General features: G+C 35.0%; 1 protein-coding gene across 1 annotated transcript in view; it reads right to left on the reverse strand.

The window, feature by feature from the left end:
- LOC137401439 (gamma-tubulin complex component 3 homolog) overlaps window positions 1–22,898 on the reverse strand; it is a 55,025-nt gene extending 32,127 nt beyond the window's left edge. Inside the window, exons 1-11 of the mRNA XM_068087780.1 lie at window positions 22,816–22,898; window positions 22,610–22,661; window positions 21,613–21,659; window positions 19,717–19,784; window positions 13,996–14,297; window positions 12,196–12,290; window positions 11,794–11,906; window positions 8,617–8,811; window positions 7,971–8,088; window positions 6,047–6,213; window positions 2,836–3,038 (exon numbers count right to left, since the gene is read on the reverse strand). Of these exons, the coding sequence (XP_067943881.1) occupies window positions 2,836–3,038; window positions 6,047–6,213; window positions 7,971–8,088; window positions 8,617–8,811; window positions 11,794–11,906; window positions 12,196–12,290; window positions 13,996–14,297; window positions 19,717–19,784; window positions 21,613–21,659; window positions 22,610–22,661; window positions 22,816–22,879 (1,424 nt within the window). The 5' untranslated portion in view covers window positions 22,880–22,898. The remainder of the gene's footprint in view (window positions 1–2,835; window positions 3,039–6,046; window positions 6,214–7,970; window positions 8,089–8,616; window positions 8,812–11,793; window positions 11,907–12,195; window positions 12,291–13,995; window positions 14,298–19,716; window positions 19,785–21,612; window positions 21,660–22,609; window positions 22,662–22,815) is intronic.
- Between the last annotated feature and the right edge of the window lie 407 nt (window positions 22,899–23,305).

The following is a 23,305-nucleotide window of genomic DNA, read 5'->3' on the forward strand; positions in this document are numbered from 1 at the left end:
GCCAATATTGCATTTCTCCTATTGCAGGGGGAAAATATAAAGATCTTTTCCATTCATTACTGCTTATTGTTGTATATAATAACACCCACACCCAGTACATTACAGCTACCATTGCAGTTATCCTATTGCACTGCAGAGCCATTTGATTGCTAATATTGCATTTCTCAACCATCAGTACCCTTTCTTTTTTTGCCAGTATCTCTGGCCATCTCTTTGGTCGTGGGCTGTATGACAGTGGAATTTCTAGAAATTCCACTGTCATACAGCCCACGACTAGTAATTTTTCTATAAACTTATAATTAATTATTGCAATAATCTCATTAGAACCGTTAGAAAAAATATCATCGTCATGACTTTACTTACACTGCGTTAGATTTTTAGAAAGTCTGTACTACGTAGTCATTGTTCTGTAGTCGTCCAAACTTATAGTTAATTATTGTAATAAGAAACGTTAAAAAATATCATCGTCATTTGCTTGCCTTTACTTATACTGCGTTGGACATCAGTTAGAATGGGAAAGTATTTAAATGTGTTGGCAAATGAAAATGAAAAAATTGAAATCGGCAAAAATGAAACGATTTCTGTACTCCTATGTTAATGGCCAAAACCTTCGGCAATTCGACAATGCTATAGACTGGTGAAAAGTGCATGTTATTTTTTCGTGAAATGCGCAAGACATCTCCATACTTCATCGTTCTATTATCTGTCCCTCGGCGTTTTAATTTCCGGTCTTAACTTTTATTAAACCAAGCTTTTCAAGCGTTTTGTGGCGATTTTCATTGAAATTAATCTGTCTATTTGTGTATAATCCGATCGGATGGGTAAGTTTTAATATATTATCATATGTTTACAAAGACTTGGTAACATATTTAAATAGTTTTAAATGTAATGAAATAGTAATAATAGAAAAAACAATACACAATTTTGATTACATTTCAAAACGTAATAGGTAGCAATATCGAGAAGTGGTATTTATATAAGTTTTTAGAAAATTTATTTAAAAAGTGTTTGGTCATGACAAACAACAACAATGAAAGGAAAATATTACACGTTTATATCTCTCCCTTGCAATAGGAGAAATGCAATGTTGGCCAATATTATAAGTAAAATGCACTGATATTAAAATAACCAATATTGTTAATATAGTAATACAGCAATAATAGAAAACCTATGAGCGTTCATGCGTCTCGAAGATTTCTGCAAACTGCAGCAAAATAAAAGCTGTTATTAAAGTGTTATAAAGCTGTAGGCCTAATTTACTGTAATGTATGTAATTCAACAACAATAAAGAAATATGTTTATTATAACTCTGAAATGCAAAATTAGAAGTAAAATGGCAAGCTACTGTGTACTATACACAGTTTGAAAGTTGGTTGCGTTGAATGTAGAATGGTTTTGATAAGCGATCTTTAACAGAAATTCTAGAATTCTAGAAATTCCACTGTCATACAGCCCACGACCAAAGTGATATTGGAAAAAAGAAAGGGTACTGATGGTTGAGAAATGCAATATTAGCAGTCAAATAGGATAACTGCAATGGTAGCTGTAATGTACTGGGTGTTATTATATACAACAAATAGTAATAATGAAAGGAAAAGATTATATGTTTATATCTCTCCTCCTGCAAAAAAAGAAATGCAATATTGGCCAATATTAGAAGTAAAATGCATTGATATTATTAGAATAACCAATATTATTTATATAGTAATAATAAAAAACCAATGCACAATTTTGTTTACATTTCAAAACGGCATAGATAACAATATCACGAAGTTGTGATATTTATATAGATTTTTAGAAAATCTGTACTACGTAGTCATTGTCCTGTAGTCATCCAAACTTATAATTAATTATTGCAATAATCTCATTAGAACCGTTAGAAAAAATATCATCGTCATGCCTTTACTTACACTGCGTTAGATTTTTAGAAAGTCTGTACTACGTAGTCATTGTTCTGTAGTCATCCAAACTTATAGTTAATTATTGTAATAAGAAACGTTAAAAAATATCATCGTCATTTGCTTGCCTTTACTTATACTGCGTTGGACATCAGTTAGAATGGGAAAGTATTTAAATGTGTTGGCAAATGAAAATGAAAAAATTGAAATCAGCAAAAATGAAACGATTTCTGTACTCCTATGTTAATGGCCAAAACCTTCGGCAATTCGACAATGCTATAGACTGGTGAAAAGTGCATGTTATTTTTTCGTGAAATGCGCAAGACATCTCCATACTTCATCGTTCAATTATCTGTCCCTCGGCGTTTTAATTTCCGGTCTTAACTTTTATTAAACCAAGCTTTTCAAGCGTTTTGTGGCGATTTTCGTTGAAATTAATCTGTCTATTTGTGTATAATCCGATCGGATGGGTAAGTTTTAAGATATTATCATAGGTTTACAAAGACTTGGTAACATATTTAAATAGTTTTAAATGTGTTTTGTATCGTTATTATACTTTAACGACTTTAAATTCCGATGCTTAAATTTTTTGATGAAATTTCTTGACGAGGGTTCGTCTCATTTTTGATTAATAATTTTCGTAAGTTGTGTGCGCATGCATTTATCATAAAACTCCCACACTTCCGCTCCGCTCGTGTGGTCGTGGGATGATATACGTACTAGTAATCACAGCTAAGATTGAATATTTTGACAGGTGGTAAGCAATAGATACTAACAACTGCTATATCAAATGTCTTACAACTGTGAATGGGTGATCTTCAGTTCAAAATCAACTCAAAACTGGAGATATTCTCTATTTTGCAGTCGATAAAATCTACCACAACAATGTAAACTCAATCAATGAATTACAGTACAGATACCGACAGCGGCTGCTGACCTGGCATTCCTGATGGCTTCTAGCTGCTCGAGCTGAGCGTTGTCATGGCACACTCGGTGGATGAAGACTACTGACTTTCCGGTTAGCATGATTTTGCGTGCCATATCAGCTGACAAGAAGGAGGGGATCATAGACCGTCGAAGGGAGTATTTAAAGTGCCACAGGTTCTCATCCTTAACTTGTGGGTCAGCTGCCACAAAGAACTGTAAGAGAGAATGATTTTGAAGAAGCTTTTCGCAGCCGACTATAGCAAAGTTTAAAAAACTGTCCAGTAGTACAGTAGACGCAAGTATAATGTAAATAATCTGTCCAGAGAATGTCTATGTTATAGGGATTTTATATTATACGAACAGTAAAATATATGTGAGTTGGCAAATCCATTCCAAGATCTTTCCAAAAGTCGCCCTTTGGCTGTTAAAAAAACTGTACAATAACTGAGGTATTATTGGTTTGTATCAACAACGTTTGCCTTTTTTTATTTTCAATTGGTTTAAGGTCCACGATTACCTTTTATTCTATGTTATGAAGAGCGCACACGTTTAATGTCAATTCAAATACTTTTTTTTTCACAGTATAATTTTTTTTTCGTTGCATTGCTGCAATGAAAAAATATTGTATCTGTCAAAAACGTAGTAAAAGAAATTTTTGATATAATAAGGGCGGTGTTTGTTTGCCCGTCTGTCAGTATGTCAGTCTGTCAGTATGTCAGTCTGTCTGTATGTCAGTCTGTCTGTCAGTCTGTCTGTATGTCAGTCTGTCTGTATGTCAGTCTGAAGACAATATAAGAGGCCAAGATAAAATATTACTTTCAATGAGACTCGTGATATTCAGTTTGGTAGACAACACTCTTAACACCTGTGCATATTTCTATAGAGTTGTCTCACCCTTCATGTATTAAAGATCTACAGCCATTTCTTGGCTTTGTTAACCAACTGGGTAAATTCTCTCCTACAATTTCCAAGCTTACTAAGCCACTGAGAACATTATTGAGCAGAGAAAATTGGACATGGGATATCAATGATTCATGCTACAAAAGATGTCAAGTCAGAACTCTATAAGGCTCCCTGTCTTGGATTGTATAATGCGCAGAAATCTATCATCATTATGAGCGATACGCCAACGCAAGGATTAGGATGTGTGCTATTTCAAGTACAGTTAGATGGATCACGCCGCATCAAAGTCAAGAAGTCTAACTGATACTGAATCCAGATGGTCACCTATTGAACTTGAAGCATTAGGAATAGCGCGAGCATGTTTCAAACCATAACTGTCACATACAACTTTTATTGTATTGTCTAGATAAATCAGACACACTCATTCCAATTTTGTACTCAGAATAGTGATCTCGAGTACAAATCTACTATCTTTCAGAGTAATGAAGGCTTTTTCAGAGCGTTTTAATATCGGTCTCGAAAACAGCACAATCGGCACAACAAGCTCCGCCCATAAATATGTGACGTATCCTAGCTTTTTAAGAACGGAAGCTAGGGATGTTTAGTTCGATTTAGAATGATAGAGATATGTGTCTCGAAACCCATTATTATCTAAATTCAGCCTTCAAAATAATCTCAGTCTTTTTTGAAGGGTAGATAAGCTATTAAACATTGCATATTTAAAAATGAGCTCAAAAAAGCACAATAACAGTGCTAGGTTGTGAAAAAATCGCGCTTTTTTGAGCTCATTTTCCTTGGGGTTCAGCCTATTAAACATAATGTAACAAGCTACGAGCAATTTTAAATAGTTTATCTACCTTTCATAAAAGACTGAGATTATTTTACAGGCTGAAGTTAGATAATAATAGGTTTTAAGACACCCATCTCTACTAATCTAAATCGGTCTAAACATCCCTACTTTCCATTCCTAAAAAGCTAGAATACGTCACATATTTATGGGTGGAGCTTGTTGTGCAGATCGTGTTGTTTTCGAGACCGATATTAAAATACTTTAAAAAAGCCTTCATGATTTTGAAAGTTAGTGGACCAAGCTTTATTTTGGGTACAAAGTCGGAATCGGTGTGTCTGATTTATCTAGAAAATACGATAAAAGTTATACGTGACAGTTATGGTTTAAGTTCGAGATGTAGATCCTAGGACATACGGATGTAACAATTAAAACAGACCACAAACTGCTTGTACCTACCTTCAACTCTAACGCTGTCAAAGACCTTACGATTAGAATTCAGAGACAACGCTGATTAGGTGGTCACTTTCAAATTTGATAACATGTATTGTGAATTTTTTGAAAGCTATTTTGTTTAATTTTTTAAGACTGTATTTTGAAATTTTTCAAAGACATATTCAAAATATGCTTTTGCAAAGTTTGTAATAATGGAAATGTGCTATTATGCTTGTTCAGCTTTATACAGCTTTATGTATAGCTTAGACCTTGTATATTGAATGCTCAATTTAAGAGCAAGCTGTTTCCTGTAATTATGTGGTGAAGACATAAACTTATGAAACTGTCTATTCATTAAAACTTTATCTTATTAATAAACATATTATACAACCAGCGTCCCAGTCTTAAAAATGTTTTCTTTCTTGCAGCACTTTGACAGAGAACATGGTGTATAGTAGTATCGCTGTAATATCCACCAGTCAAACACTAGAGCACCCCGGCAGTCTGGCAGTCAGTGAGAAACCGTCAGATGTGCTGATAGAGCATAGAGATTAAATATCTGCACTATTAATCAGCCACACTTGCATATGGTTGATTGGCACAGGTGTTAACATGTTAGTCTACCAATCCGCATGTTGTGGGTTCAAATCCAGTATGAAGCAATCTTTTATCCAACCCCCACCATGGCTGTGGATAGACGCGGCTCCTTTATCCATCGTTTTTTTTACGTCATCAAGCCGTTTGCACATGCGCTTGTTCACGAAAAAGCCGCCATATTTGTAGCAAACGATCATTTTTCATTTATTTAATAGTACTTTTTAGTGTTGTTTTGATACTACAATAAAAGAATTGCACAAAAAAGCATCGTGTTCAAACATTTATTGCAAAAGCTTCTTGTTTTTAATGATAAAATTGTCTATAAAGATGGCCGACAACGATAAATTTACTTCACAAAACAACGAAGGATAGTAAATAATGGGCTAAGTTATATCTATTGGACCAAAGAATAACTATCTGTCCACAAATTCAACAAGAATTCTGAAAAACTAGTAAAGACTTAAGAGATATTGTAGCACAAGATAACAAGAGTTCCTACCTCATTGTAGGGGTCCTCGAGTATGCCCGTGTAGATCCACCTGTTGATGACCCCATAGAGAGGCTTGACTGTGAGTGTCAGCATATTAGAGACCATAGACGTGTGACTCAGTGCACCATGCAAGGTATATGAATGTATAATTGACAACAAAGCACCTCCTTTCTTACCTTCAAATAGATAAGAACAAGTAAAAACCAAGTTTTGTGACTGAACAATGAGGAACATTATTTGTATAGATTAGGGACAGTGTAAACTAAATACTGTAGGTTTGATTTTAGCATTAAAACGTGAGCTATAAAATGGACTACAGAGTTTACTGATATAGCAGAGAATAACATTTTAACCAATTAGATCAAGCACTTTGATTGGTCAAATATTTTTTGCAGTTCCATTGCTCCGCTTCCTAAATCTTCTTCCCATGACAACTGTACAACTGAGGATTTTCAACAGCTGATTTTTGACATCAAAAATTCAATATTTTCATGGCTAATTAGAACAAAAAGGCAGATGACTTGTAATGTGGATCAGGTTGCCATACGAATACGATGCTGTGGTATAACATGGAAATAATCCAAAGTTCAAACACACAAACCATTTCTAATTTTTTTTAATTTCACATTCAAACTAGCTGTGCACCCTGGTTTTGCCCGGGTAATAAAAAAGTCTTTGGTCAAAAAATTGATTTGTATTTAACATATAATGTTTGCCATTCTAACTTTCAAACTACATATCATGAGAAGTGTTTTGTGTAATTGAAATAAATTAAGAGAGAAAATAAAAACAACTGTAAAGGTTTTCAAACTTTGTCAAACAACTTTTACACTTCATATCAAGAGGAAAATGTTTCGTACAAGTCAAATAAATTAAAAAAATAAAACGGCTAAAAAAACGTTGAAATGTAAATGTGAAATAATTAGCGAGTAATATCTAAATTAAGCCGATTTTGTTACGATCACAATAAAAGATGATTTGGTCATAATACAGTTAATACGAACTGAGAAAACAAAATAAAAATCCTGAATAATTATGTAGAATTAATAATAACAATTCTTGCATAGCAGTATGTGTGTATAAAAAGGTTATTGTTTCACCTGAAGCTATCCATCAAAAGTTTGAATCTGACGATACTGGTACCTCTCGACACCGGGACAAATGTGAAAATGAGATATCGGACGGTCTTTGTCTGGTTGAACGATGAGAGAATGTAGAGACTCCTTCCACGAAGACGATATAACTGTCCGCGTGAGAAGATTTGGCCTCGACCCCAGATATAGCAATTCAATCTTACGAAAAATATTTCTTAACAGGGGCGTCGTAACGCGTTGCCGCATCGGTAAAATAATCAGCATGAACTATAGCTGGAATGACAGACAGATCCACATACTTTGAGACATATATTTATAGATTGGAAAAATGTATCTACACACAGCAACATAATCCAAGCCTTCGCTATTTTATCAATATTGTAATTATGAAAACTTCAATGTACATTATATTTTACCCGCTTCCTTATTCTACAGTTTAAGTTGGAAAGATGAGAAGATCACTGAATTTTTAGGTCCCGAGAAACCATTCAAAGCCTAGGCAAAAATATTTATCATCATCTAAGAAAATGTATCAATGTTTTAAAAAGTAATTTTGTAATTTTGAAAAAGATGAATATTAATTATATTAGCTTAAATGGAAAGAATCGATTTGCTATTCAAATAAATATTTTTTTCAACAGCTCTCTGAAACAGATTGTGATCAAAAAGTGAAACCAGAATGTGCCAGCAATATGGGTGCCATGTTTGTGCATTGAATCAGAGGAGCGAGTCATAAAATCAATCAGAAAAGCAAGTCAGACAAGGAAGTTAGACAAGCGAATCAGACAAGCGAATAAAACAAACAAATCATAGAGGAAAGTAAGATAAGGAGAGAGAACCTTTGACCATGTCTGTGAGAGCGGCAGCAAGTGTGAGACTGGTGATAGGCTCAGCAAGCCAGAGTTGAAGCCTCTGAAGAGTAAGTCCATCACCTGTACCAGCCTCTGCAGCCTTGACCTAGCAACGAATCAGACAAGTAGTCCCTTAGGAATGATGCTCATTTTTACTACTCTTGTTTATATCTAATAATAGAGTGAGCTCCAATGGTGATTACTATAGCATAAATGTTTTTTTTTTGAGTTTACATCAAAATTAAATTCATACAGGCAGAGCAAAGGAGCACAGGCTTACATCATTGAATTATATTTCTGTATAATCAAAACTAAGATTAAAAAGTGCAGTCAATAGCATATTTACATTTAGTTAATTAATATGGTTTTAATTAACTAACTTTTAATTCATTAATGTGTCCAAGTCCAGTTTAGTGAAAATTGTGTGCTCATGCACATTGTGGTCCCAGCTACTGACAACTCCAAATTATTATAAAATGTCTTTGAAAATACTACATGTAATTGTCATTATTTTGTGGGATTTTTAAGGCATCAAATGATAAAATTTACACCTCGTCATCTAGCCAAAGTAAAATAAATAAAATATAGGAAGCAACCAGTATCTTAAGAATAATTAAATTGTGCCACAACCAACCTGAGCATCAAGGACTGCGACGAGACGCAGGTAACACCTTATCTCTTGTTGTAAGGCTACACAGAAACTCAATCCTATTGGTCCAAATGTGATATCAGCCTTTTTCATCTCAACGTATGAGCTGATCTTGTTATAAAGCCATCCAGCCTCAAACAGCTTGTGACACATGTTACGCTTGTGTGTTGAGATTCTCAGCTAAAACAATACAATAGAAGGGTGCCATTCCTAATTATGCTGTGTCATGGGTCAGAGGCTATCTTTAACATGCTGTGAAGAACACTGACCTTTTTAGGTCCTGAGAAACCACTAAGAGCCAACACAAAAATATTTGTCATTTAATGTGGTTACAAAGTGACAATTGTTTAGATATGTTGACTCATAAAGTTGGAGTTGTCTTCCGCATGCTGTTTAAGCAGTTGACACACCATGAAATATTGATAAAAATTTCAACTATTGTTTTAAGCATGTTCTGTATCTGTAAAAGTATATGCATGTCTGTAGTCGATGTTATAGCCTTAATAACAGGCTTCTCAAAGGTCAGGGTTAAGACCATGACAAAACATCCCAACTACGCATCGATAAGTAATCGCTGATGCCCAGATGTAAAATGCATTACAGTAGCAGGAAATTGTTGCCTATATATCTATGTATGTAGTGGCATTAGCGGTGCAGTAAGTAAATATAGTGCCTTAGCACTAGTAAACAATACATGTACAAGATTTTTAAATGCGCAGTAAGCAGTGTTCAGTGTAGACAACATGTCACAGACATGCAGTATGCAACATAATTGCATAACGTACATTCACTACTGCACAGCACAGTACGCAATATACACGCAGTACAACTATTTTAAAATGCACAGTAAGCGGATTTGGTGGAGCGACGGCATAAACGACGCTTGAAGTTATTAAATTGTGTGTGAGCTGGTCAAAACCTGCTGCTGATGTCATCATGTCTATTGACCTGCAGGAGAATGTTAACTTATTTAAAGCCGGTTTTGAGGATTTATCAAACACCCTTTAGAAATGCATATAAGTAAGGGAAAACAACTCCATTATAAATTGCTTTTACAAATTTAGTTATTTATTGCTGCTTTGAGAATTGGCTTAATGTACAACTTTTATTAATTTAACATGTTGTTTACATATCATACCAGCTTTTTACTTTTGTAAATGAAAGCAAAAGCTAGTAAAAATTACAAATATGATGTAAAAATAATAAAAATATGTACATTAAAATAATATAAACTATATATATTCTGTTAGAGTAAGTTACACAACTTTTCTTTCATTCTATCTGTGAACCAACCGAATACCAAACCTACACTTCTGTTTATTTGGCTCCATTATTATTATTTATTATATTATATTAGTTTATTAACTGGTTTTTACATATAACTTTCAAAGTTAACTTTTTAGATGTTATGTAATGCACTTGCTTTAATATAATATGTAATAACTTGAAGTCTTTATCAATTAGCTCTGGATATAGTCCAAAGGACGCCCTTACTGCAACACGAGAAATCCAGCTAAAATGCGGAGTGAGATCACCAGACATTGTGAAATGAATAAATTCAGTAGAGCTAGATAGTCTTTAGATTATATCCCCCACTCACCAGATGATGTAGGACTTGTCGTGACACAGTTTGCCCACATCATAGAAGAATGACTATAAACCACATATTTTGTGATTGGAAAAATATCTTACCAAAACTTATTTTTCACCTCTAAAACTTTACCCTTTCAGAAATGTTTTTAATGCAATTGATAGCTTGATGCTCTCTTCATATTGGTAATATTAGTTGTTAATAATTAGTATTAAACTAGATGAATTCCTGGCACTGCGCAGGTATTAAAAAACAGCTTACAAACAGTGACAGGTAAAATAGTTGCCTGCCACTTGCCATTAACCCGGAAAATTGTTAATAGCTAATTTGAGTACACTACTATGTGTATTGCTAAACTTACTAATAAAAGCTGTGAGCGCAAGCATTAGTGATGTTGCATAATGCAGAGTGCTAACATACACGACGTAACCACTGATATCGCGTAATGAATTCATTGCATCTCGCATAGCTTAATTGGTAAGTTTATCACCTGGTGAATGGGAGGTTCCGAGATCAAATCCAGCACCAAGCGGTTCTTTCATTTCTAGATTTTAATAGCTATATAGCTTTAATAGCTATATAGCTTGACATATCGAATTAAAGGAATTACACCTGGACTTTGAAACTTATATAGATTAAATTAAACCAATCTGCCCAAATTAGTATTAAATTAAACAGAGCTGCCACATAACAATCTAAACTAGAACGGTAACTAACAAACTATCAAAGTAGGAATAAAAAGAGAAATTTCTTCTTTTGAGAAGAAATTTCTCGAGAACTTTCTTGAAAAATTTCCTTCTCAAATGAGAAATAATAAAAGAACACCAATAAAGCTCTAATCACCAGAAGTGAGCATTCATCAACAAACTTCTCCATAAAGCTCGACTGCAGACTCACGATTGGTCACATCAGCATGCAGACTCACGATTGGTCAGATTAGCATTACATGAGAGTAAGAAGCTTATTTCTCAGTAATAACAGTACAGAAAAGATCTCTGAACCTCTTAACTGCGTCTTGTTTCATCCGCTGCTTATTACCTATTTAAAGATGTACACAAAATTGTTGTAGATTTTATCAGAAAGTATCGATATCTTTCTATCAAATGCGATTGTTTTTTCAAGTTTGGAGGCGATCTGACAGCCAGGATGTTTCAAGATTGAAATCGACAAAGCTTAATCGCTGTTGAAGTGCTCAGAAGAAATACGTCCTTTAAAAGAGATCTAGGGATGTCTGCTTTTGTCTTCCCTTCAAAATCTTCTGTGCTGATTAACGAAACAAATATGTAAAAGTACAAACTGCCAACAGATCCGCTGAGAAAGGCCAATCGATGCTGTTCTTGTACGCTGCCTCTCGCAAACTCTGCCACCTAGAAGCTGTATTGGGAACAATCTTGTATGCTAATATCTGAAATTTGTCTCATATCTCGGTGTGAAAAAGTTGTTCGGAATTTTCCTCGTATCTCAAATTTCTCGTACGTTGGGACTGTCACAATTATGTCGCCGTATAACTGCACAGTTAAATGATAGAAACTCTTGAGATAAATTTGAGCATAAATAAGAAAAAAGCTCACATTTTCAGGAAATCTGTAGGCTTCTGCTTTGGGATCATACTTAGCGAGTCTGCCCTCTAGGCCCTGAGCAACCAGTATGACATCTTTTACTAACTCCTCTTCCAGCACGTCATCTACAACCAAGACAATCATCTCATACAAATATGGAAGACTGCAGGTTAATTATGTCCTTAGGCTGTCGTACCTGCATTTACACGCCTAATACTACACCCAGGAATTACACCTGCTGACACTACACTCTGGAATTACACCTGCTGACACTACACTCTAAAATTACACCTACTGACACTACACTCTGGAATTACACCGGCTGACACTACACTCCAAAATTACAACTACTGACACTACACTCTGTAATTACAACTGCTGACAGTAAAGCTTAGAATTATATGCTACAGTTACCTTTGAAGAGTTCTTTGTATGCCAGGATTTTTCCAGCAACTGGTGTAGCTTGAGTTTTTCTGTCCCCAGCAGATAAATTGTGACTTGTAGAAGCTCTGTAAAAAGCAATTCATAACAGAGTTGTTTCCCCTTGCCTATATAGAAAGACAACCCACATACTCATACAGATAAAACTCATGCAGTGTTTTAATCGCACACTTCACAACTCCTTAAAGCCAGTTTTACATAACTTGGCTTGTGAGAAGCCATTTATAGAGTTGCTTCCCCTTGCCTACATAGAACAACAACTCACATACTCATGTAGATATAAAATTTATGAAGTGTTTTAGAGCGCTTGATAAGTTATCTAAAGCAGCTTTAGATAACTTAACACTAGCCTGCAGCTAAAGAAACACGACATCAGCAGCAGGTTTCGAGCAGACCCGCTAATATTAACGTTTGGTGGTAGAGTGGGTAATAAAAACATACAGTGAAACTTACGCTAGATATAATTTTAATTAACAGAACTTATGTATTGCTTACAATTTTTTATGTTTTATTCTGACTAGCTTTTTACTTTTACTTACAACAACAACAAATGTTGAGTTGCACACAGCTTCATAAATTCAGGTGCAATGACACTTGAGAGCAAAAATATAACTAATACAAGTCGCGAAAATATGTCGCAAAAACAAGAATAAGCCAAGATACTTCTTGTTTCAAAGAGTCTCAAACATTAACACGAAATAAATGTGATGCATAATTTACTTCTTGTGTTTTTTGTATATATATATATATACATATATATATATGTGAGCTTAAAACATTCTATTAAGAATTTTAGTGAAACTGTAAAATCGCTTATGCTGGAAAATTGAACTGTGATGCACAAATCACAAAAATATTTAGTACTGCGTGATACAAGCGTTCCATGTACATTTGCGTCACTCAGCTGTCAAATACTCAAACAATAGAACACAGACATTCCGATCTGTTGTTGAAGCAAACTCAAGATTGATCTGGTATGAACAAAATCAACCAATATATCAAAACTGAATGCCATCGTTTCTCATCCATTTCTCTTCGTTTAGTGTGTGTGGACTAATGCTAGTGTGGCCGGGTAACTACTAGGCTATGTCAAGACTTAGATAATACTCTTCATCGCAAGCTGATTATAAAATCCTGATTCAGCAACTGCTGATTTTCCACACACGCTCACCACGCCGCGTGGTAACATACATATAAACCAATTGTTTTGGACAAGCCTCAACTGTCTTATATTAAAACAAATACGGTCCGGCTCTTGGTTTTTGAGCACAATCCACTTCAAAAGGCTGTTCAAAAACCCAATTGTTCAAACTTCAAAACAAATTTTATTTTCTGATTACAAATAATAAATATAAGCTTAGTTCATTCCAAAACTAGAAAAAAGACTTTCTAAGCATTGTTACATTATTTTACACCATAAATTGTGTATATTAACGAAGCAAAAGATATTAAAACTTGCAAAACTTTTTAATTATACTCTATAAATAGCGAAAGACAAACTGAAGAATATATTACTATATCAAAAGCAACTCATACTTTGGCCTTGTTTCCAAAGATTTTTATGTGAAAATGCAGAAAAGCTTCATCATTAGATTCCCTTAGCTTATTTTGGTGGGGGAGTACGAGTTTTGAACTTTTGTTCAGCATCTGAAGAGAACAAGTGTGAAAATACTTGTTCGAACTCAAATTAGTTTGAGATCTGAGATGTCTGAAAACAAACGCGAGACTGTAGAATGCATTGCTAAAACAGCTAGAATAGTATTACATTTTCACCTGCTGGTTCCAAGTCCGCTACTACTGCCAGACTGATGATATCCGCTGACAGGTGCTTCAGCAATGCCACCACGAGTTGAATGACTAAGGCTCAGAGGTGGTCTGTGATACTGTGAGTGGGGGTGAATAGGATGAGCAGGTGTCATGTCAAAGTGTGAGCTAGATTTCTGGACAGCTGAAAGCTGAGTATGCAGGGGTGTAGAAGACTGCCGCACTCCATGGTTAAAAGCCTGTTTTCTACTACTGTTCACCCCCACCAGATGTAGGAACTCGACGAGATGAGAAGCTCGAGTTAATGTATTCTGCAACAAAGGACAGAAGTTTGGTAAAAGGTTTGCTACAAGAAGGTTGATCTAAAGACCTACCAGCCATTTTAACCATGACCTTATGAACAATGTTGACCTTATGAACCACGTTGGCCTTATGAACCATTGTGACCTTATGAACCATGGTGACCTTATGAACCATGGTGACCTCATGAACCATGGTGACTATGTGAACCATGACACGTATAAGCAAGTTCAGCACAAGACAGCCTATCTAAAGCAATTGTACAAATGAGGATCGCATGTCCCCAATTAAGAGATGACAAATTTTTTTTATCATAACTAAACAAATAATGATAAAAAATTATTTTTTGATAAGAATTATTCTTTTTTATTACAAATCTACAACAACAAAAATTTATATTGTTTCTTTCAGATATTAATAAAAATTATACCATGAGTAATAATATTTCAAATTTTAAGCATCCTATCATGGACTAGCAAACAATATCAATATGCGTACTCCATAGATTTCATAGAGTTTATATTTACTACGTGTGACTATCGCAAAAGAGTATAGCAAATTGAATAATAGAGAACTGCCGAGCATTTGGGCTGAGTAATGTCCCCATTTTAACCAAATGAAACCTTAATCAATTCTTCGGTTTCACAATCGCAACCGCACTACCTGATACCTAGTGAGTATGGCTCACCGGGCAACACTGATTATGGCAACCTTTCTTGTGGTGTCAAAGTGCACCCAAATTACTAGTGGGCAAGTTTTATGATAGAACTACGATTGTAGCTGACCATCTTTGCACTTTTGACCTTCGGTCTCAATCAATAAAAAACATCCTTGAAAAAGAGGTTGAAGGTCATCTTCAGACAATCCTTAAATTTCACATCTCCTGCCTGGGTACGTTTGCTTCTAACCGTAGCCTTGGAGGTTGCAAAAATGCAACAGGGGAGTGGTCCGTAGCAAGTATGCAAACAAAAATGTTGAGGAGGAAAAAACTGGACATTTAGAAAAAAAACTATTTTTGAATCCTGGCTGTATCCGAGGTCCGGTTCAACGCACAACTTTTTTGTGATCAACGCAGGCAAGCAAATTGCTTTTTATCAAGCTGGCAAGTTTTTAGACAGTTTTTCACACTTTTATTGAATACGTTTGTGTCGAATTTCTAACCAAACAGAAAAATTTAGTTTTACCGAATGGGCTTGGCACTAGAACTAGTGTAATCAAAAACTATTTAAATTTATAATTTTTGAAATTGATTTAAGCGTTTTAACCCTTTTGCAGGTGGTGCGACATTAATGTCGTTTTGCGATATCGATCGTAGTGGGTGGTGCGACATTAATGTTGATATCGTACGCACTACGTATTAAGACTTACTACTGGTCTGTGTTCACTTTTCTATTCAATTAAATACTTTATAAAGTAAAATAACACATGTGACGACTTGAATAACTACATTTTAGACATGTATTTTCTCATTTCAACTTGTTTTGGGGCGATCGTTATCAAACGTCCTTCAATGCTTTTTTTACTCAGTAAGATACTAAGCCTTTTTCCCCGTATCGAATTTTATGCTTTTATGTGAACAAAAGAACTTGCTATTGGTCTGTGTTTGTTTTTCTATCAAATTAAATACTTTTAAAGTAAAAGAACAAATGTGAGGACTTGAATAGCTACATTTTAGACATATCTTTTCATTTCAACTCGTTTTGGGCGATCGTTATCAATATCGATGTTTTTTTACTCTTTACTAGTAAGATACTAAGCCTTTTTCCTCCGAAATGATTTTTATGTTTTACGATCGTTGTCGATGCCCTTTCTTTGTGCTTTTTTTACTTAGTGAGATCCAAGCATTGATCTTTTGAGAACACAAAATACATTTTATAATCATGGCTTCATCTTCCCAACGACCTGCTAGATCAACTCAAAGGGCCCAGTTTGTTTTGGCAGATTCTATAGTTGATGACTCAGACAATGACTCAAATTTTTCGGATGTCAATCTAATGGACTTTGATATAAGTGATGAGTCTAGTGATGACGATGCTTCTGTTGTCAATTATAACAATTAGACAATATGGACTATAGACCACAAATAGACTGTATGGACTATGGATATGTGCTATGAACTAAGTCTAAACAATGGCTAATATGCATTACAATGTGTGGTTCTACTTGTAAAATGCTTTATTTGTAATATAAATACAGAATGTTTTATTTAACAATATAACATTATCACAACAATCAAATTTTTCTATTTTCTTAAAAATTTACATGTGCAAGGTTAGTTTAAATAGCTCAAATAGGCACAAAGGGTGTAAAACTGCTTGTACAATGCCTTGTTATATGATACAAACCTATCATACAACGATAGTGTAACAAAAAAATATCGTTTCAATAAAGTTTCAAAATTTTCATATTGTTGGAAAATTAATTCACCCAGGACGAGCTGAAATAGGCTCAAAAACTCACGTGCGAAAGGGTTAAGATATTTTGAGCTGACGTTAAAAAGCATCTCTATTGTGCACGAAAAAGAGCTGATCTTAAAAATTTATGAGTTTTTGTAATTGCTTCCCCTTGTCACTGCACGCTAACCCTGTTAATTCAACTAATAAAACTGTATTACAGTGCCATCATCTAAGCACACGAATTGTCCCATGTAAGATATAAACTTTGAGAAGATATTTGACTCTACCGCAAAAGTGACTTAGAAAATACAATTTTGGCAGGTTCTTGAGGTATCATAGTTTCATAAATGAAAGTAAAACTGGAATATGTGAAGAATACTGTTGGTGAGACTTGAAGCCCGGTTGGTAGAATGGTGATTAACCAATCTGAACATCAGTGTTTGAAACCTACAGTAGGCAAACCTCTATTTGGCACTTTAATTACCAGGTATAGTATTTTAGTGGCACAGTTCCAAGATTACAGCATTGGAATTTTACGCTACAACATTTAAACACTTTCTTGGCCGATTACATACAAAACCTCACACGCATATGCTCCGTGCCACAATATAAACATATTGTGTCTAGTTTATCATCTGGTTCATAGGAACCAGCCTTTTAAACACCTATCTGGTGAGAACACCAGATGCACCTTTGCAGGCATTAAGAACAATAAATGCCCTCAATAAATGCGTTCATGGATTGGCATTGTGTAATTGTTGTTGTGAAAATCTTACACATCGTTACAATATTTTATTATATTATTACATTACAATCGTTACACATAATATGTAGCGATAATAAAATGTATGCAAATTAGTCAATTCTCAAATTATGCTTTAGATAACTAAACCTGTAAGAAGCACTATATAATAGAGTTGCTTCCTCTTGCCAATATAAAAAGACAACTCACATGTTCCCATAAGATGTAAAATTCGTGCAGTTTTTACGGTGCTTTACAAGTCCTTGAAAACAATTTTACATGTTGCCCTGCAATTCAATATTGCCCTGCAGCTCAATAGACATATGACATCAGCAACATAGTTTGAGAAGGTTCGCTAAGATTAACGTTTGATTGCAGAGTGGGTGCTAGTAACATGTGTTACTAGCACCCACTAGTTACAGTGAGACATTGTCTCACTGTAATGCCATGATACACTAGATATAATTTTAATTAAAAAACTTATGGCTATTTATTGATTTAAGAACATGGCTTATTTTTAATTTCGACTAGTTTTTCAACGTTTGCTGACAAAATTGTACTGTTTCGAGAAGGTCTAACTTTATTGTATAACAAAATTACTTAATTTGTTAAATAAAAGTTGGCTCAAATTTTACATCATCCATCGAAAAGCCACAAGCGGCTGTAATAACAGGTGAAAGATGGACTGCATTTGTTTGGTGATATGAAGTATGTGCATAGCAAGTCAAGGCTATTGCCAGAACTCTCAAAATAACTGGTAAAGAATACATCACAACTGATCAGGAGTTTACTAACGGAAATGTGATGATGCAATTTCAAAATTAAAAAGACGTTAAGGAAAAAATGAAGGATTTATACATAGCTACTAGACTAGTAGTTTAGTGTGCTGTGAAAGATTATGAAGTGTGACGATGATGTGCAGAAAATAACCATCTGCGCAATCCATCACTTTTTTTGACGTCATCACCCTGTTTGCACATGCACTCCTCTATAAAAAAGCCGCCATCCTTGTAGAAAACGATCATCATTCTCTTGATTAATAGTATTTTTGGTGTTGTTTTGATACTAAAATAAAAAATTTGCAAACAAAAGCATTGTTTGCAATAATTAATTGCAGAAGCTTTGTGTTTTTAATGATAAAAGTTGTCCATAAAGATGGCAGACAATGATAGAATGACGACACAAAAAAACGAAGGATTATTCTAAAGATTTAGATGGTGGTCGAAAAAGCCAAATGTTGGTAGTTCAAATCCTGGCTACCACAATAATTTATGTAAACCTCAACCCTAAGCTTTAGATTTGGCTCTCGTAATAAAGGCTCGCTCACAGTATATCACAGTATTTCGGAGTTAAGATGTGAACACGTTAAAAGTGAATTAAGCGAAGCTGTAGCGGCTGAGGCATCAAACGAATGTTACCTCAAAGCGCAGTTGGTGCAATATCATTTGTGTCCATCAGAGCAAATTTATGACCAAAGTACTACACTAGACCTTAACGAATCACGGATGAGACCTTGTTTTGCTGCGTGCGACCACTTTCTGGTGAAAACAGCAAATATGGAAAAGCTAGCTGCTAGCGCATTTGGCTATGTAGCATGTTTATATGACCACGCTTGCAGTTTTCGCTGTCTATGACCTTAGAACAGTCAATGGCATGCAAAAGGTCGCACCCAAAATCAAACATGATTGAACGCTCTGAAAACGCCGCAATCTTGCCGCTACGGCTGCCGCTTTGTCACATCGCTTCACTTTCGTATCACATTCGCTCTAGTGTGCACGCACCTTTAATCCCACAATACATCTGTGATGATTTGTAATAACAGTGTTCACACTATTACAAACGCATCTTCGTGTACTAAAGTGAATAGTCCGGGGCGTAGCGATCTCTTTACTCATTGCGGTTGCTGTAACGACAAACTACTAGTCCCGCAACAAATACTGTGAAGAGACATATAGCATATAAGCAATCCGAGGCAACCAATGATCATCATCTACGTGGTGCACATTGCGTCAATTGTTGTGGATGGTAGGAGCAATATTGGTCAGGTTTGACCGCTGCAGCTTGTCCCGACATATCCGCGTTGCATCGGCGATGTCATCGGTCTATGGTGCACTTAGTCGACAAATAATAGCCGGAAGGACAACCCCATCATATGAAAATACAGTGTTGCAATAATTTGGCAATCTTACAGATTGCAATAATCCTCAAAGCGAATTAAAACATCTTTAGTGAAGGGTGGATAGGAAACAAGCAAAACATGATACGCGAGAATATTAAGAGGCTGAAACATACCAATCGTTCCAATTCTTTGTATTTTCTACTAAAGTCAGCTGCTATTTTAACGTTCTTGGTCGCTGCCACTGAAAGAAATAAGATCAGTGAGGTTAATGATTTCATGACTCAACGCAGCTAAATAGTAGAACGACACAACATATTTCACCTTACGTATAGCCAATAGCAGTAACATAGATGATATCTATAATATTACTAGTAACTTATATCTACCAGCTCATATTAGCTTCTAGTTACCAGCTCATAGAAACTGGTAGATGGAAGCAAGGTTGGGGAAAATCATGATTTTTTTTAATCAGATTTTTCTGATTTAAATCAGATTTTTTTGATTTAAATCAGATTTTTTGATTTAAATCGAGTTTTTTTGAAAAAATTAATTACCAGCATTTTTGTCATAACCGCTATAATATTATTTTATTTTGTTGAAGTGTGCTACATGAAAACATTAGCAACATAACAAAACAACTTTGCATTACTTTAATTTAATAAAAGTTGTTTTTATTTCAATTTTGACCAAGTGAGCAAGTTGTGCGGTTCATATTCACGGTAGACCCTCCATAAGTCCCATTTTTAGGGGGGTGAATTCATGTCAGCATCCAGTGTTCAAGACCTTGTAAAAGAATACAAGTTTCCTTGCCTTTTCTACACCAAGCCAGGAAAAAATCATCAAACACGATTTTTTCTAGGATGATTTAAATCATTTGATTTTATTCGGGCATATATTCTGGATAGAAGTCTTTTGACAATTGCTCAATAAATAAGGGACCAATAAATAAGCTATTTGCAAAAGAAGCTCGCTTCAAAAAAATGAGAATGACACAACAATTATGAGTTGTAAGTGTCAGAAATGCGAATGGTTATGATTCACCATTTTGGAAGGAATTTTAGAAATGCAACACTTTTGATGAGGTAATAAGATTGTTAAGAACTCACAATTGATGTAGCATTTAAGACTAGGAGCAGGAGAAGAGGGGCAGGAGAAGAGGAGCAGAAGAAGAGGAGCAGAAGAAGAGGAGCAGGAGAAGAAAAGCTCCAAAGAAAATAAAAGAAAAAGAAAAAAAGAAAGGCCTGGAGCCTGAATAAAAAAAAAGCAAGCAAAATAAAGTAAGAACTCAACGTGAGAATATTTATGAAAGTAATTCTATATTCTAATCTACTGGCATCATAAATTTGACGATGTAATGTAAAGTAGTTTAGAAGATTCGAAATGTTGCATTATCTACAAATGGAAACAAGTAGACTAGTTATTAGTTAAGCTAAGTTGTATTGGAATAAGCTAGTTCCGTAAAAAGCTACTGGCGCATTACAACAAGTGTGTGTGTGTACAATATAACAAGTGTGCGTGTGTGCAATGACATTGGCTGTTTCTTCTTTAAAAGTTTAGTAAATTCTATCAGAAAGTTTCAGTATTTTTTTATTATTTGCAATTGTTTTTCAGATGACCTGACTGCCAGGATGTTCGAAGATTAAAATTGATAAAACTTGATCACAGTTTAAAAGCTCTAATCAAGTAAAAGTGCGTTTATGATGTCTATAGTTGATGCTATAGCTGATATCGGCAATTGTATTTAAGTTGCAGCTTTATCCATTTCTGCTCAGCAAGTCTCTTTGCAACAATAGACGTCATTATGGCACTTTCGCTGAATTGGAGCGTTTTAATCAGTATTAAGCTTTGTCAATTTTAATCTTGAAACATCTTGGCAGTCAGATCATCTCAAGCATAAAAACAATTGCCGATGGTAGAAAAACATCAGTGCTTTCCGATAAAATCTACTAAAATTTCATACTAAAATCTTTAAACACTACAAAAAACCTTTAAGGAAGAATAATTGTAGCTTATAGTATTTAGGAAAGACACTCTTACTGCAATATGTAAAGAGCTAGTGTATTACTCACGATGCTTCTCCACTTTAGAAACATTTGATTCACTTCCGATATCAGAACTAAAACAAACAAAAAAATGGCAGAAGGTCAGGACAACGCCGACAGACAGAGCAGACGTCAAATACGAGAAGGTCGTAACCGCCTCCCTACGAATAGAGGACAAAATAGGGAAAGTTCAAATGCTGCAACCGAATGGAGGACAGTTGATGAAGCCCCAGGCGGTGTCTTACAAGGGTCAGGAAGTCCTAATAGACCAGAAAGAACAAGATTACGACAACAGGCATATGTAGAGGAAGGGACCTGGCCCGATAATAACCCATTATGCGGTTCCGCACCTCCTTTTGGTCGTCCTCAGCCGACACTCCCACCTGTAAATCGACCTGTGGAAGAAACACGCCGGCCAGAAACGGCAGCTGGTCAAGAATTGGAAACTGGTGTGACAATCACAGAATCAGAAAGGTGGGGAGAAAGACCATTTGAAGCATTGGTGTTTCCACTGACATCAAGACCCGAGATAGAAAATAGACTTTTCCAACTTCAGCCAATGAGTAGAGAGAAGAGAACAAGACACAGACAAGCAACAGAAGACGCTGATCAGCAGCTACTTCTTCAAGGTACAGGTTCAATTATAAATAATATTCATTTAACATTTCATTTAACATTGATATTTTAAATTAAATGTTAAATGATATTCATTAGAGTGAATCCTTCACTCTCATAATTCCTTCACTCTCATAAATCCTTCATTAGAATGTAGGATTCACAAGAGTGTCATATACAGATCTTAAATGCATTGAGACTTAAAATGGTAAAGAGGTCAATTCAAGACCTATGAAAGAAAATGGCATGCACCTAGATTATAGGTTCAAGCCTCACTGCACAATAGAGGCATTTGCAACAGCCTTTGCTTAAACTGAAGTCTTAGCTATAGTAAAATATTAAACTTTTCTATAGAAGAAAAACAAAAAAAATAAAGTCTTTCATAGGTCTTTAAAAATAAAGGTCTCACCCATTAATGAGCTTTAAACAGAGCCGCTGCAGATCACTTGTCAGACGATTATCTACAAACAACCAAGTTATCTCTTAAGATCCAGTTTTTCTATTGTTGGAAGATAAGTTTTTTTTCGTAACAACAAAAAATCTGAGACAAGTTGAATGCAGTTTTACTTTGAGTATTTCATTGAATTGATTCAGAAAAAGTTTACAAAGTCTTACCACAATCCCTCCCAAGAGTTGATCTAATGAGCAGACGAGTCAACTGTTCCACACCATCTGCCATCTGGGTAATTTTAGAGTGGCTAGAGCACAAAATTAAAGTTGTTTAGATGTAAAGATAAAGATAATTTAATTGGGAAACCTTTCAGATACTCTAGCGGTATGAATAGAATACAGACTCAAAAAAGTTAAATATTATTGTGTACTACTCATCACAACGTTGAAGTCGCCTCAATGTAATGATCTTTAGAACCAGTTGGATTTTCAATCCACCTCAACAGTCTTGCTTAAAAATAGGCCTGTTACAACAAATTTTTGTAACGATATTGTATTGCAAATCTTTTGTTGTACTTTGAAGTAGATTGAAAATAGAGCATGTAGAGTGAAATTATTTACATCTAAAAATCAAATTGCAAATCATTTCGCATAGCAAACCGACAATCAGTGGGACTGCCTGAAATTTAACTTTCTTTTTTTGCAAGCCCTACAA

The sequence above is a fragment of the Watersipora subatra genome, chromosome 8 (genome assembly GCF_963576615.1).
Source record: "Watersipora subatra chromosome 8, tzWatSuba1.1, whole genome shotgun sequence".
NCBI classification, from domain to species: domain Eukaryota; kingdom Metazoa; phylum Bryozoa; class Gymnolaemata; order Cheilostomatida; family Watersiporidae; genus Watersipora; species Watersipora subatra.